At 48.3% G+C, this 14,918-nt stretch overlaps 1 protein-coding gene across 1 annotated transcript in view; it reads right to left on the bottom strand.

Annotated features, from left to right (window-relative positions):
* PLEKHM1 (pleckstrin homology and RUN domain containing M1) overlaps positions 1–13,962 on the bottom strand; it is a 52,287-nt gene extending 38,325 nt beyond the window's left edge. Inside the window, exons 1-4 of the mRNA XM_003786243.3 lie at positions 13,816–13,962; positions 6,609–6,697; positions 2,957–3,204; positions 650–1,276 (exon numbers count right to left, since the gene is read on the bottom strand). Of these exons, the coding sequence (XP_003786291.1) occupies positions 650–1,276; positions 2,957–3,204; positions 6,609–6,656 (923 nt within the window). The 5' untranslated portion in view covers positions 6,657–6,697; positions 13,816–13,962. The remainder of the gene's footprint in view (positions 1–649; positions 1,277–2,956; positions 3,205–6,608; positions 6,698–13,815) is intronic.
* Positions 13,963–14,918: the final 956 nt, after the last annotated feature.

Genomic DNA, 14,918 nt, shown 5'->3' with positions numbered 1-14,918 from the left:
AAAAAAAAAAAAAAAAAAAAAAAAAAAGAAATTTTGGAAGAAAACGATTAATTGCTATGGCCACGGGGCTGAGAGGGAAGAACAGGGTAGGTGGGGAACTGTATATGTTTTAGATTTTTTTAACCATAAATACAGATTATCTATACAAAAATTAATTTTTACAAAGGCTTGTGGGCTAGGCTCTCCACACACTCGCCTGGCCCACCTGTCCACCACCACTTCCACACAGCATTCAGGCTGTGTGTCCCCGAGAAGGTCTTCTATGAGGTCACACCCTTCTGTGTCATGCTTCTTACCTGTTGGAAGTTGTAACTATGCTCTGAACTATTAGTTTCCTTTCCTCTAGATGAATTAGACAGTAATATTTTGCACCGAGCCCCACAGAAATTTAGTGGCTTGTTAAATGTCACCAGGGAGCAGAGCTGGAGCTTAAACCTCCAAATCCCTTCTCCCCACTGTGCTGTGCTGCCTCTTACAGCTCCTAGCAACTCCAGTCCCTGGAGATGAGTGACGATGTGTCCTTTGGCTTTCTGTATCTCCTAACACAGTTCGGTGACAGACAATAACATGCTATAGGAAGGAAGGGAGAAGACAGGAAATAAGGAAGGGAGAAGAGAGATAGCGAGGGGTGAGAGAGAGACACACTCACTCTTGCAGAGACCGGTCTGAATCATCAGCATTTGCTGTGCCCAGGTCTGAGTCGTAGGACATGGGCTCCTCAGAGCGGTCTGGACTCTTGGAGCCATTCTCTTGAAGTAGGCAGCTATCAGAGTTTAGGCTGCAGGACAGCTGGGATGAACTGGCTGTGTCCAGGCTGAGAGAGGAGGCAGTGAGCTTCCTGTTCCGCCGGATCTTATGGCCTGAGTGCTGGACTTCGATGTCCTCTGAGCCTGAGGAATGGGAAATTGAATCCAGAGACTCCTTCCGCTGTAGCTCTGCACCAGAGGTAGAGAGAGGGTCGAGCTCAGAGAGTGGGCAAAGCCCAGAGAGGGCTAATGGGGTGAGTGTCCACTCGTTTAAGATGGCGGACTTGTAGGAGAGCTCAAAGGACAGGGACGTTAGTCCCTGCAGGAAGCTAAGAAGGAACTCGCCCTCCTCAGCATCTCGAAGCAGTGCTGTAGGCTGATAGTACTCGCACAGTCGGGCCTGTTCCTGGAGGAGCAGCTTCAGGTAGCACTCCATCAGACCGTCGTTGAGGGCCAGCCGCAGCCACGCCCGGCAGCGGCCTACATCCGTGTTGACAAAGAGCAGGTGCTCCAACTCCGAGATGATGTGCCTGGAAAGGGGAGAACAGACCTGTTTCAAGAAACTACCTCACCTTATTGACACGGCCTTTTATCTACTAGATAGCAAGAACCAAGAGTAACGACTGCAAATATACATACGCATGAAAAATTCTTGCATAATAGTGTTTGAAGAAGAATATGGAAATATTAAGCCATGGTCCCCAACTTTGAGGTTGGTGTCACAAAGGGTAATTGCCATGTTCATTACCCCTTGGGCCCCTGACATCACCTGCTCAGCCAAGGCCTGTTTGCAAAGCTCCCTAAGGGCAAGGTCCTTGGAGCTCTGAAGATACAGGATATAGACATGGTCCCTGTCCTCAGTCCAAGAAACTGACTTTCAAGGGTGTATTGAGGCCTTTTCATCAGTAGCTAGGGTCAGGGGCTGGGCAATCATGTGTCAGTTGGAATAAGAAAGTGTAGTATGTAAGCTGGGCTCTGAGGCAGTTCAGAAGGCAAAGATAGAGGAAGAACCTTCTAGTCATAAGGGACTGACAAAAACAGGCATAAAGGGGAGGAAACCTACAGTCCTGTACCAGGAGTGAGGACAGCTCTGATTATAATGCATGAAGGAAGAGTGAGCGATTCAGTTGCAAAGCCAGGTAAATGAGGGCTTTGAATGTCAAGCTGATAGTGCAACCCGGGGCAATGGTCTCCACATTGGGCTGTGCATCAGAATTTCTGGGACCTTGAGCCAGATGCAGAATCTGGGGCCCAATCTAGTCAGACTCCATCTAGGAGCCTGTGGGCAATGGGTTTTTACACAGAGAAGTGACTGGACCACAGCCATGCAGGCTGCAGGGTGGATGCTCTGGATAAGGAGATCAGAGCACAGGTGTACCAAACCCAGTTCCTGAATCCCTCTGTCTGAGGTAAATGCCCCTCCTGAGCCAGCCCCTGTGCACATCTCCTCCGGGGGTGTGCAGACCACATTCTACTGGACTCAGTGAGGGAGCTCCAGGTGCTGAAGCTTGGTGAATGCAGACTAGTGGATGGACTTACAGAAAGACAGAGTGAGATAAGGGGGACAATAGAAAGTCACTGTCACCCAGGAGAGAGGTAAGAACCGGAGACAGGGCAGAAGCAGTAGGCATGGAAAAGATCACAGACTGACAAGGCACCTTCGGGCTGAAGGTGACATTCAATAGCTCTTAGAGGCATAGTGCCAGCTATCTGCTCAAAGGCCTAGGCAGTTAGGGGCAAGGTCAAAAAGATAAGTGTCTCAGGGCTAAATATTCAGATATTTTCACTCTTCATAAAAATGATAACATACCTCATTATGGATATAATATTTACAACATAGATATTCAAATACTCTAAGCCAAGATCAGTGAACCTTTTTCTGTTGAGGGCCAGGGAGTAATACTTTAGGCTTTGTAGGCCACACTATTTCTGTTGCAACTATCCAACTCTACCATGGTTCTGCTAACGGTGACCAGCCTTAAGCCTCAAAGCAGCCATAGGCTCTTGCATGAGGGCCAAGGTCTTCTGGCATGCTGGTTGGGAAGCTTGGTCAAGAGATGAAAACTCTCTCCCACTCGCCACCTCCTAGCTCTACACTGGAACACAGGGTGTCTCTGTTGGCTTTCTGCCCGCACAGCTGGAGAGGAAAAGACTAGCATCCCACACTCTGAAGCTCCTCCCCAAAGCAAAACCTTTCCAGCTGATCTCACTTGTGGGTGACAGCTTTCAGGAGGGGCCAGAAGACAGGCTGAGGCAGAGGCTTCTGGTGGGCACTTTTCTTCCTTTTTCCTCCAGCCTCAGCTCGGATGTGCTTGGCATGCAGGCCGTGGATAAACACGGCTTCCAGGGCACTGCACATGGTATTGGCATCTCCGTCTTCGCTAGTGACCACAGTGTCCAGGGACACGTACTGCTTCTGCAGTGCCTTCACAGATCCCACCAGCTTCTTCTTGATGACCTAGGCCAAACAGAACACAGACCATTAGGGGGAAATCCTAAGGAGAGCCCCTGAACTGTAACTTTTTGTCTGTCATTAAATACACCTGCAACCATGCACACACACTTGTCTATGTACCGATAGATCTCTTCTGTAAAATTAACACATGCTAATCATAGCAAATACAGATGATTGTAGAGAACAAAAGGAAAATCACCCTTACACTGCCCGGAGATAACTACTACTACTGTTTTACATGTCCTTCACTGTGGGCCCTTTTTATTTTTTTTGAACTCAAGTGAACTTACAGCCATATACTCTGTGTTTAAATACTGACTCCAGTATAGTTACAGCTATGGGAGCTCGGACAGGTGAGAGGCTTCCCTTAGTTATATGGCCAAGATTCTGCAGAGAATCAATCAGCTTAGAAGGAAAAAGTGCTGCTTGTAGAACAATAAAAACATCAAGAAAATGAGCATAGTCTACATTCAAAAATATCCTAGGCCTGGGCTCGGTGCCCATGATCAGTGGTTAGGGTGCCAGCCACATATACCAGGGCAGGCAAGTTTGAACCTGGCCAGGGCCTACTAAACAATGACAGCTAAAACAACAACGAAAAAATTGCTGGGCGTTGTGGCAGGTGCTGGTAGTTCCAGGGGGCTGAGGCAAGAGAATCGCTTAAGCCCTAAGAGTTTGAGGTTGCTGCGAGCTGTGACACCACAGCACTCTACCGAGGGTGACATAGTGAGACTCTATCTCAAAAAAAAAATCCTAGGCCTGAGAACCAGAGGCCTAGATGTAGTCCTAATTGTCTACCAGTGGGATCTCTTCAGACATTTCACTTAATCTCTTTGAGCCTCAATTTCCTCATCTGTTAAGTAGGAAAATTCTTCCTGATCTACAGCACCAGGGGCATCACTCTTAGAGGGCATGACCAGGTTTTTATTCATTTTTGTGCGCCTGGCACATTAAAGTATTTAGTGAATATTTGTTAAATAAATACAAACAAAGTGTACATGAAGTCTTTTGGAAATACAGAGTAAAAATTCTTTAGTCATAATTATGTCAAAATCACACAAATGTTTGGAAAAGGACTGGAAAGGATTGAAGAAAAACTAGCTTGAATTATTGGGTTATAACCACTATGGATAAAATATTTTACTTTTTCATTTTGATTTTAGCCAAAACATTAAAGTTTTCAAGGTTCATCCATGTTGCAGAATAGATCATTCCTTTTTTAATTTTTTTGAGATAGAGTCTCATTCTGTTTCCCAGGCTAGAGTGCTGTGGCATCAGCCTACATCATAACAACCTCAAACTCCTTGGTTAAAGCAATCCTCCTAAGCAGTTGGGATTTCAGGTACCTGCCACAACACCTAGCTAATTTTTCTATTTTTAGTAGAGACGGGGTCTCACTGTTGCTTAAGCTGGTCTCCAACTCCTGAGCTCAAGCAATTCTCCTGCCTTGGCTCCCAGACTGCCACTGTGCCTGGCCCGGATCATTCCTTTTTGTGGAGACAGAGCCTCAAGCTATCCCCCTGGGTAGAGTGCCATGGCATCACAGCTCACAGCAACCTCCAACTCCTGGGCTCAAGTGAGTCTTCTGCCTCAGCCTCCCAAGTAGCTGGGACCACAGGCACCCACCACAATGCCTGGCTATTTTTTTTGGTTGCAGCTGTCATGTTGTTTTGGCGGGCCCAGGCTGGATTTGAACCCAACACCTTAGGTGTATGTGGCTGGCACCTTAGTCACTTGAGTCACAGGCGCCGAGCCAGATCATTCCTTTTTATTGTTAAATAATATTCCTTTATATAGGCTCAGTACCTGTAGCTCAAGCGGCTAGGGTGCCAGCCACATATAACAGAGCTGGTGGGTTTGAATCCAGCCCAGGCCTGCCAAACAACAATGACAACTACAAACAAAAAATAGCTAGGCATTGTGGCAGGTGCTTGTAGTTCCAGCTACTTGGGAGTCTGAGGCAAGAGAATCTCTTAAGCCCAAGAGTTGGAGGTTGCTGTGAGCTGTGATTTCATTGCACTCTACCGAGGGTGACACAATGAGACTCTGACTTTTAGAGATGAAGTCTTGCTCTTGCTCAGGCTAGTCTCAAATTCACGAGCTCAAGCAACACACCTGCTTCAGCTTCCCAGCCACTGTGCCCAGCAAGAAATCTGATTTTAAATGTTCTTTTAAATGCAAGATATTGTTAGTATTATTACATAAAAAGTACATATACTTCATTCAACTGAGCACCTACTCGGTGTTAGGTTAGATATGCAAGGATAAATAAGGTAGGAAACTCACACCCTCCCAGTCAGTCCAGCATAAGCAGCCCTTATTAGAAGGCAGGGCTGGCCCAGGGCGCTGCCCTACCCTGGGGTGGGATGCAGAATGTACCCTGGGGGAGTGGGTTGTACATAAAAGCCAGCTAGGGCATAGGTGGAACAGGACTCTCCACTGGCCAGGCATGGGAAGCCGTATCTCTGAGAGCTGCTGTTCCTTTCAAATAGAAAGTTCTCTGACTTGGGGAGCAGCAGTGGGAAAGAAAGGGACATCTGGTTTCTCCCCCAAAGCTACCTCAGGGTTCCCTTGAGGAACCAGCCCCAAATCTGCTTGACCTCTTTCCTCTCTGAAGGAATTGACAAAGCTTTGTCCACAGAGTAAGATTGCCCACTGCCCAGCAGGGTACAAAGGGATCCCCAAGAGAGGGAATCTCTGGGGACTCTGGTAAACTGGCTACAGACAATTGTGTTTGGAAAATCCTAGAAAATTGTAAAAAAAAAAAATGGTTTTTGCTAGCACCTTATCTCTTTATTGAAACAACAAACTGATGCCTGGGAATATTTGACTCTGACCAATTTGAAGCATTGGCCAAATCACAGCCTACAGGCAGAGGGCTGAACGTGTGAATGCAAATCCTCAGGCTTGGGCAGTGCCTGCGGCTTAGTGGGTGGGGCGCTGGCCCTAAGTACCAAGGGTGGTGAAGTAAAGCCCAGCGAGGCCAAACTGCAACAATAACAAAAAATAGCCGGGTGTTGTGGCGGGTGCCTGTAGTCCCAGCTACTCGGGATGTTGAGGCAAGAGAATCACCTAAGCCCAGGAGTTGGAGGTTGCTGTGAGCTGCGACGCGACAGCACTCTACCTAGGGCGATAAAGTGAGACTCTGTCTCTAACAAAAGAAAAGCAAATCCTCGGGCTTCAGGTAACCTGTCTTAAATTCTCATTTCTTTTCTTTTAATAAATTCCCATTTTATCACCATTAAGATGGTCCTACAAAGGGGAGGATCTCCTTGGAACCTGCTTCTCCTATAATTCCCTCCCCTTCTCTTTCTGGACAGTGGTCATCATCTAAAAAGTAAGACAAACTGATGAAATAGCTGCCCCTTACAGCCCTTTCCCACCTTGATTCTCCCCTGCCCACCTACCGGGATGGCAGCCCGGGGGTCCAGTCCATTCTCCACCACTGAGAGCATTTCCACTCTCGAAGCAGCTCCCACAGAGAATCACATGACACCTGCAGAGACAGATGGCAGCCAGATGAGCAAGCTCCCAACTCACCCCCAGCCAGAGTCCTTTCCCAGCAGGTCAGCTCCTCTTATGCAAACTATAACAGAAAGACCTTTGGGGAATATAAAAGCAAAAACTGACAGTGGATTTTAAGGAAGGAAGTAAGAAAGGAAACCAAGCCACAGGGCTCAGTCCTTGAGAGGTGAGAAGCACTGGCTGTGGGGTGAGTCTACTCCAACGAGTGCGGGATGAGGGCTCTTCACCACACCAAAAGCTGCACAGAAAGCCAGGGCCCTATGGGGTCATGGTGCAAGAAAGAAGAGGCTGATTCAGAGAGAGAGAGAGAGAGAGCTCAGGGTGTGACTGGCATGCTGTCACTGAAGGTGCTGAGAACCTGCTGGGGTTCACAAGTCACATTCAGGGCCTAGGCAACACCCTGCCCCCTGCCACCCACTCCTGTCCCAGTCCAACCACCAGCTCAACTGTGAAAAGTGCAACTGGAAGAGCTTCAGAAGGGAAGGGCTCTCTTGCCACACTTCTGCTTCTCCTTTGAGCTCTGATGGCTTGGCTTGAGCAGCACAGGGGCACATCTAAATGGGAACACCACTCCCCAGCTAGGTATGCTCAGGTGTGGTATCAGACCTCTCAGATGGGGAGTCTAATGTGTAAAACACCTGCTACAAGCTGACATGTATCAACTATAAATGGCTGATGAACTTGGCCATAACAATCTATATGTAAAGAATGCTACTATCTAAAAGAGCATGTAGAATAGTTGAAGTCCACTTAATCTCTCTGGGTAGCTGGCTTCCTCCGGGGGTAGGGGGTTGGAACTTTGATCTGAGCCTGAGGGAGGCTGTGGGCTGGCCTGGCTTCCCCCTAGCAGCTTGGACAAATCAGGGCTGTGCAAGAACATCACATCTAAACCAATCTCGACACCCTGCTGACTATCAGGGAAACACCAAAACCATCAAGGCACAAAGAAGTTAATAAAATCAATGAATCTAGGCCAGGTGAGGGGGCTCACACCTCTGGCTTCCCAGAGCTCAGGAGTTGGAGACTAGCTTGAACAAGAACAAGACCTCATTTCTACTAAAAATAGAAAAACTAGCTGAGCATTTGTGGTGGGTGCCTGTAGTCCTAGTTACTCAGGAGGCTCAAGCAAGAGAATCTCTTGAGCCCAGGGTTTGAGGTTGCTGTGAGTTATGATGCTTCTGCATTCTACCCAGGGTGACTAAGTGAGACTCTGTTACAAAACAAACAAACAAAACCCAAAACCAAACCAAACCAAGGAATAGCCAATGCAGTGGCTCACACCTGTAATTCTAGCACTCTTGGAGGCAGACGTTGGAAGATCCCTTGAGCTCAGGAGTTTGAGACCAGCCTGAGGAAGAGTGAGACCCCATCTCTACCAAAAATAGAAAAAGGAGCCAGGTGTTGTGGTGGGCGCCTCCAGCTACTCAGGAGGCTAAGATAAGAAATCTCTTGTACCCAGGAATTTGAGGTTGCTATGAGCCACGGCCCTCCGGCCTGGGAAACAGAGTGAGACTCTGTCTCAGAAAAAATAAAAACAACCTCCCCTCCCAACCGCCCCCCCCCCAGGTATGTTAAATGGGTTCTATTCTCTTTACACTCATTGCCTCATTTATATTCCTCCCAGGGATTCTAGTGGTGCTGTTTTATTATCTCTACCTGACATATAAGGAAAGAGAAGCTGACCTAGGTCAAGGAATTTTCTAAGATCCCAGTGCTGACTCCACCATCAGCCCCCAGGAGTAAGCCAGCTCCAGCTCTAGGGAAAGCCCAGATTCCCGGGTGTGTGCAGCACCTCAAAGCCTGGGGTGAGCTTGGAGGAGGACACTTCAGCTGGGGGCCCAGGGAAGGGAGAACATTTAGGCTAGTCTGGTGGAAAACGTTTCCAGGAGAGCACTGGAGCATGAGGTTTGGAAAGGAAAGAGGCAGACTGACCCTGCATGGTAAAAGAGCCTCTGATTCAATCTGCAGACCCTGGAATTGGCAGAGGGCAAAATGGGATTCAGAGCAGACCTCCCAGTTCAGGCCCCACAGAGGAAGGAGGAATATGTAGAGGGAGGGGGGTCCCTGTAGACCCACCTCCAGTCAGGTTTGGCCCCCATGTGACTGTGCCACCCTTAACCGCATTCTCTGTTCCCAGGGAATCTCAGGACCCTCCTCTGGAGATGAGCTCCAACTCTGGCCGTGGTACAGTCACAAGAGTCATTCCCAGAAACATACCTGGTCCTGAGGTTGGGCTCCTTCAACGCTACCCTTGTGCAGCCCAGCAGACCAAGTCCAGCTTCTCTGGATCTAAAACCCCAGGCTTTAATTCCAATACACAATTCCAGCAGCTCAGGCCCACCCTTCTAGACCAGTTTTTTCAACCTTTTTTTTTTTTTTTTTTTTATCTCATGGCACTCTCGAACCTATAAACTTCTGGGGCATGCTTAAATTATGTTGATCAAAAAGAGGAGTAAGAAAAAGAATATACTTACTGTGCCTTGAACTTCTTTCAAAAATAATTTAATTAATGCTAAAAATTTTCGTGGCAGGGTGGTACCTGTGGCTTAAAGGAGTAGGGTGCCAGCCCCATATACCAGAGGTGGTGGATTCAAACCTGGCTCCAACCAAAAAAAAAAAAAATTTTTTTTGGTGGCACACCAGTTCAAAATCACTTTTCTAGACAGAGCCTTGAAGCTCCAAAGTTGCCCATCCCTTAACTAGCTACAAGGCCAGGACCCTAAAGGGCTCAGAGCACAACAATCTGATAAATAGCCGGAACCCATTAGGCCTCATTAATTAATTAGCTGAGAGTAATATTCATGGGGGGGGGGCATCAGCAAGTGGGTGCTCTGGTCAAGTAACAGTCTCCAGAGAAAACAAAGTAAACTAAAACCAAGAGAGTCAGGGTAAGACCAAACAAGAGACAAGTTAACTGTCACCTAAAACAAAATGTCAGAAGTGAAAAAATGACTGACAACAGCTCAGAGGGATCCAGGAGAAATAGCACTTGAAAATGCACAAAATATGGCTCGGTGCCTGTAGCTCAAGCAGCTAAGGCACCAGCCACATACACCAGAGCTGGTGGGTTTGAATCCAGCCCCAGCCTGCCAAACAACGACAACTACAACCAAAAAATAGTCGGGCGTTGTGGCGGGCGCTTGTAGTCCCAGCTACTTGGGAGGCTGAGGCAAGAGAATTGCTTAAGCCCAGGAGTTGGAGGGTGCTGTGAGCTGTGATGCCAGAGCACTCTACCCAGGGCGATAGCTTGAGGCTCTGTCTCAAAAAAAAAAAAAAAAGAAAGAAAAAGAAAAGAAAAGAAAATGCACAAAATAGGACTGAGACTGAAACTTTGGGGTTTAGGCCACAATTCAGGATACTTCCCTTTGTAGGAAGCCAAAGCACCCTACTGATTTGTGTCTGCTCTATGGAACAATACTTGAGGAGGCAAGACTCTACAGTCAATGACGAAAGAATTCACTGTTGGAACCAGAAAGAGGCTTGGGTGTTGGGACTGTTGGCTCAGCATCCTATTATCTGGCTGAGTGGCCCAGATCCCAAATCTATCATTGTATGAGACTGGTTTTGCTAGCTTCATTTTCCTCACTGGTGCTCAAAACACTCTTCATTGACACCCAGAACCATACTAAAGACAGTTGTGGCTCCAAGGAGACCCACACAGAAGGAAGTGAGGGGAGAACTTGATTCATCCTTATACAACTCCCCAGAGTACACAAAGCAAAATTCTCTGATCTCATCCTCTAACCTCATTTAATTCATACAACAATCCTGTGAGAGAAGAATGATTAACCCTGTTTTACATAGGAGAAAACTGAGGCTTAGTGGAAATAGACCTCAGGGAAGAGACAGAATTCTCTAGTTTCTTCATTCTTTTTTTTTTTTTTTGAGACAGAGTATCACTATGTTGCCCTTAGTAGAGTGCTATGGCATCACAGCTCACAGCAACCTCTAATTCTTGGGCTTAAGGAATTCTTTTTCCTCAGCCTCCCAAGTAACTGGGACTACAGGCACCTGCCACAATGCCCACTTATTTTTTGGTTGCAGTTGTCATTGTTGTTTGGCAGGGCCGGGCTGGTTTTGAACCCACCAGCCCTGGTGTATGTGTCTAGCGCCCTAACTGCTGAGCTATGGGCACCTAGCCTGGTTTCCTCATTCTAACACCTTAGCCCTTCATGGGACTAAACAGACTCAGGTCTTTGGCTCAAAGAATTTCAGGCAAACTATTATAGACTCTTACAGGTACTCAGAAGCTCCATTTATTCAAATAAGTTCTAAAACCAACAAGAAACAGTCTTGCTGATCAACCCAACCAGCTGAGCCCAGGTCCCTTCCATGCACCCCAAATCCCAGAACTATTCTTTCTTAAATGTTTCCACCAGTTAGGAAGGAATTGTCTCAGCTGGTTTTCTTTACTATACTGCCTGAACTTCTGCAGGTGTCCAATTTCACTTCCTCTAGAGATCCAGGAAGATAGAAAAGAGAAAAATGACTTAGAAGAGTCATTAAAAGAAGAAATGGATAACCTGGCTACAGCAGTCCCAAAAGATTCAATCCATCAGTGAACAGCACCCTCTTCAGAGACTTCTCAGCCACTCTCCACAGCCTTCCCTCTACTGCCTGAATTGCGCACCTGGCTGTTCAGAACAACAGGCTTGGCATTTAAGCCATCCAGCTGCTGTACCAATCGATGAGTCATGTTTTTTTCAGTTGGAAAAGAATGACAAAGTTATCTTCTGATTCAGAAAGGCAGCTGATCTTTCAGACATGTGAGTGCTGAGTGAGGAAGCCATATTTCCACCTGAGGATAGTTGGATTTCTGGACAAATGTCCTGTGAAAGGCAGGATGAGGTTTAAGGAGGAATTAGGCCTTTGAAGGAATCAAATACCAGGCGAAGTGTGAGAAACTAGCTTGCAATTCCCTGAACAGTGGCTAGTTTGGAAGGGCAGAATTGTGAAGTTAGTGAACACCGAGTATCTTTCTTTCCTCCCTCCATCTTTTCCTCAGATAACACCCATTTCTCCCATAGTCTGGTCCCATATACCAAAAGATTCTAATGATGACCAAATTCTGAGAGAATGAAAACAGGATCTTTGCTTGACTCATTCACCACTGTGCTTCTAGTATCTAGAATATGCTTGTGTGGTGCTCAAAAAATTACTATTGAATGAACTGATGAATAAAATAAAAACAAGGCACAGGGCATGTACCTTCATTTCACAGATTATGGAAAGTTAAGGTAACATCCTTAAGTAATGGGGCTACCCTGGAACTCCCTTCATTAAATCAAACTGCCAATAAGCTTGAAAACCATTGCAATTTTGCACCTTGATAGACAGCATTCAGATTTCAAAGGAATGAAAATATGCAAAGCAAGCAAAGACAACATTCTTTGAGGCTCTTTAAAATTGCTGTCAAATAATTGACCCTTCAGAAGCCAAGACATCAGAATTTGGAGGAAATGTGTACCAAAAAGCCCCCAGGAAACTATAAATGCTAAGTATGGGACGTGGGTGCTTCAGGAATGTCCCCCTGCCTCAGCTACTCTAACATGGCTCCCTGTGCTCAGGGAACCCAAATAGCCAAAACTCAATGATCTAGTACCTGTGAAAAGAGGAAACGATTCCGTAGCCTCTTGCCCACCTGGGCCTCAGCCTCCCTAGGACCCACTCATCTATACTCTTCACAACATGCAACATTGCCTCTGGCACCCGACATGTCCCCTGTATTCTGCGTTGGGACTGATTTACAATCAACTCCAGCAAGGAGGAGCACTGGCAGAGTCCTTTACAAGTGTCAGAACAAGGCTCACGGACAAGGGTCAACCCCACACAGAACCTCCCTGAAGTGCTCCAGGGCCAGAACACCAGCCAAAAGGGAGTAATGGCTTCCATTACTCCAGGCTGAATGAGGTGGGTGAGTAGCTATCTCTCACCTTCCAGGTATTTGAATGACACCTACCATATTCCAGCAGCCAGCACAAGTAATTTACTATGAATCCAGAAACACAATCCTTGGAGACATGTTCAGGGGACCAGACACCAGGAAAAACTCCTGCTTGATCCAAGAGGTGGGGGTGGGGGGCTCTCTCCTCCTCCACACTTATTTACCACCCCAGGTGCTGCATGCACCTATCAAGCTGCTCAGTGTCTAACTGCCTGGCTCTGAGCAAGCACCCAGACTTGGCAGTTGAGGGGCAGCTGGTGTGGTTGGTAGAGGACTCTGCACTAAGTTCTCAGATTGTATGGAAGGTGGGTCAAGGGACGAATGGGTGCAGAGTTAGGGTGAAGAGTTGTGGTAGGGACAGCAGAGATCTCCTTTGTTATAAGATTGGGTAAGGATAGTAAGAACAGGAAGAAGCAAGAGTTGGTAACAGTTTAGCAAAGACTGGGATGAGGTGTCTTCGAGATGCCTGGAGACAGAAAGGAAGTACACGGTAGGCTAGGAAATTAGGAACCAAGTCTGTGAGGACAAGGTACTTTGGGCTAAAGCTGAGATCAGAGTTATCCAGAAGAAAGGGGTAAACTCAACGGGGCATCCACTTTTGAGGTGGGTCTTAAATGAAAGGGGGCAGAGAGAGGCAGGGTGTCTGGGATGAGCAGATCTTGGACAGCTGAACAGGACGTGTGGAAGATGGGGATAAGAAAGCTCAGCCAGAAAAGGAGAAATCAGAATGGTGGATCTAGGGAAGGTAGGTGTGAAGCACCAGGATTGCCAGAGGTTCAGGGGTGAGGATGAGGTGTGCTAGAGCAAGGGGAAGGGACATGGCCGTGACGGGGATTGAACTGGGCTAAACCGGGGGTCACGAGTGAAGCTGCAAGACCGGTGGCGAGCGGATGCGGGTAAAGGCTGGAGTCGGATCATGGGTGGGAGAAGACGCGGGGAACGGACCAGCAGTGGCAGTGCGTGCCGAAGGCTGGGTCCAAGTGGGACCGGACATCGGCTGGGAAGAGCTGAGGGCTCTTGAAGCCGGACAGTCCTAAGGCAACCAAGGTTTGGGATCCCGGAGAGGGCTGTGAGCCCACAGCCCGCTCGCGTCTCGGCCCTGCCGTCCATCCGCTGCCCTCCTTCCTCCCTAACCCTTGACTCACCAAATGGAGCGGGAGCGGGCAGGGGTCGCTCCCCGCCACTGCAGTCCCTCCGCCTCCTAGCCGACGCTGCGGCCTCCCGGCCGCTGACAACAGGAAGAGGAGCCCGCGGCGCCTGACGCCATCACGCTCCGGTCTCTGCCCCGCCCCCTTCGACAGGACCAATCGCGGGGTCAGGAGGGCCCGGGGGCGGGGCCAGCTGCTGAAGGCAACAGCTGGGTCCCCGGACCTGCGGTCTGTGCAAGGTCGGGTTGGCTCCGAGAGGCGAAGGCAACGTTCCAAGCGGAACGCGTCTGCCCTGCCTCCAGCAGGTCTGCGTCAGACTAGATCCTGACTTCTGAGTTCCTGACCTCGCTCGGCCTCTGCGCCATTTGCGCAACATTTGGGCTGTCTCTTCGCCCCTCTCAGCGGAAGGTTTGCGGCTTGTGGGTGGGACCGATAACGCCTGCCCTATCTGTGCCTCCCGCTCCCAGAGGGGATTCGAAGCAGGCCGGTGGGCAGAGCCCGGCCCCAAATTGGAGCCTCCGCCTGACTCTTCCTGGAAAAACACCTTGTTTTGACCACACTTTATCCAGTAGGGCGCCTTGAGGTCCCCTTGGTCACTCGCTGATCAGCCCCGCGTGGCGTGAAGCTCACAGGTCCTCTTATTCTCTTCTGGGCATGTACTTGTATGTTTTCTCTCCGTCATTGAAGTGGCATTTCTTTTTCAAATGGATTCAGAACAAAATGTCATAAGTAGTAAAGGGGGAGAAAGGAGGTGCTGGATGTGGCGATTCCTTGGGCACTTCACACTTGCAGGCCTTGGTCAAATGGGAACCTCATAGGGCCCGAGTGTGGCAGAGGGGCAGAGCGAGGTACCACTTCAAGCAGATCCCAAGAGCGCATAGGGGCGGCTCAGAAGGAGCCATTTCTTAGAACCAAGCTCCAGACGTTGTCTAGGGAGGGACTATTTCTGTGCTCCCTCAGCCTGTCTACGAAGAAAGGTTTCCCTCATCTCTACAAAGGTCGGGGTCAGGGTCCTGCTTCCTTTTATAAAACTGGCTGTTGGGGGGTGTGACCCCAGACTGTTTGGGGCCTGCCTCTTCAGTAATTCTCTTCCCAAGAAT

Source organism: Otolemur garnettii, unplaced genomic scaffold (genome assembly GCF_000181295.1).
Source record: "Otolemur garnettii isolate 467f Iridium unplaced genomic scaffold, OtoGar3 scaffold00018, whole genome shotgun sequence".
In the NCBI taxonomy this organism is placed as follows: Eukaryota; Metazoa; Chordata; class Mammalia; order Primates; family Galagidae; genus Otolemur; species Otolemur garnettii.
This window is presented reverse-complemented; position numbering and strand designations above follow the sequence as displayed.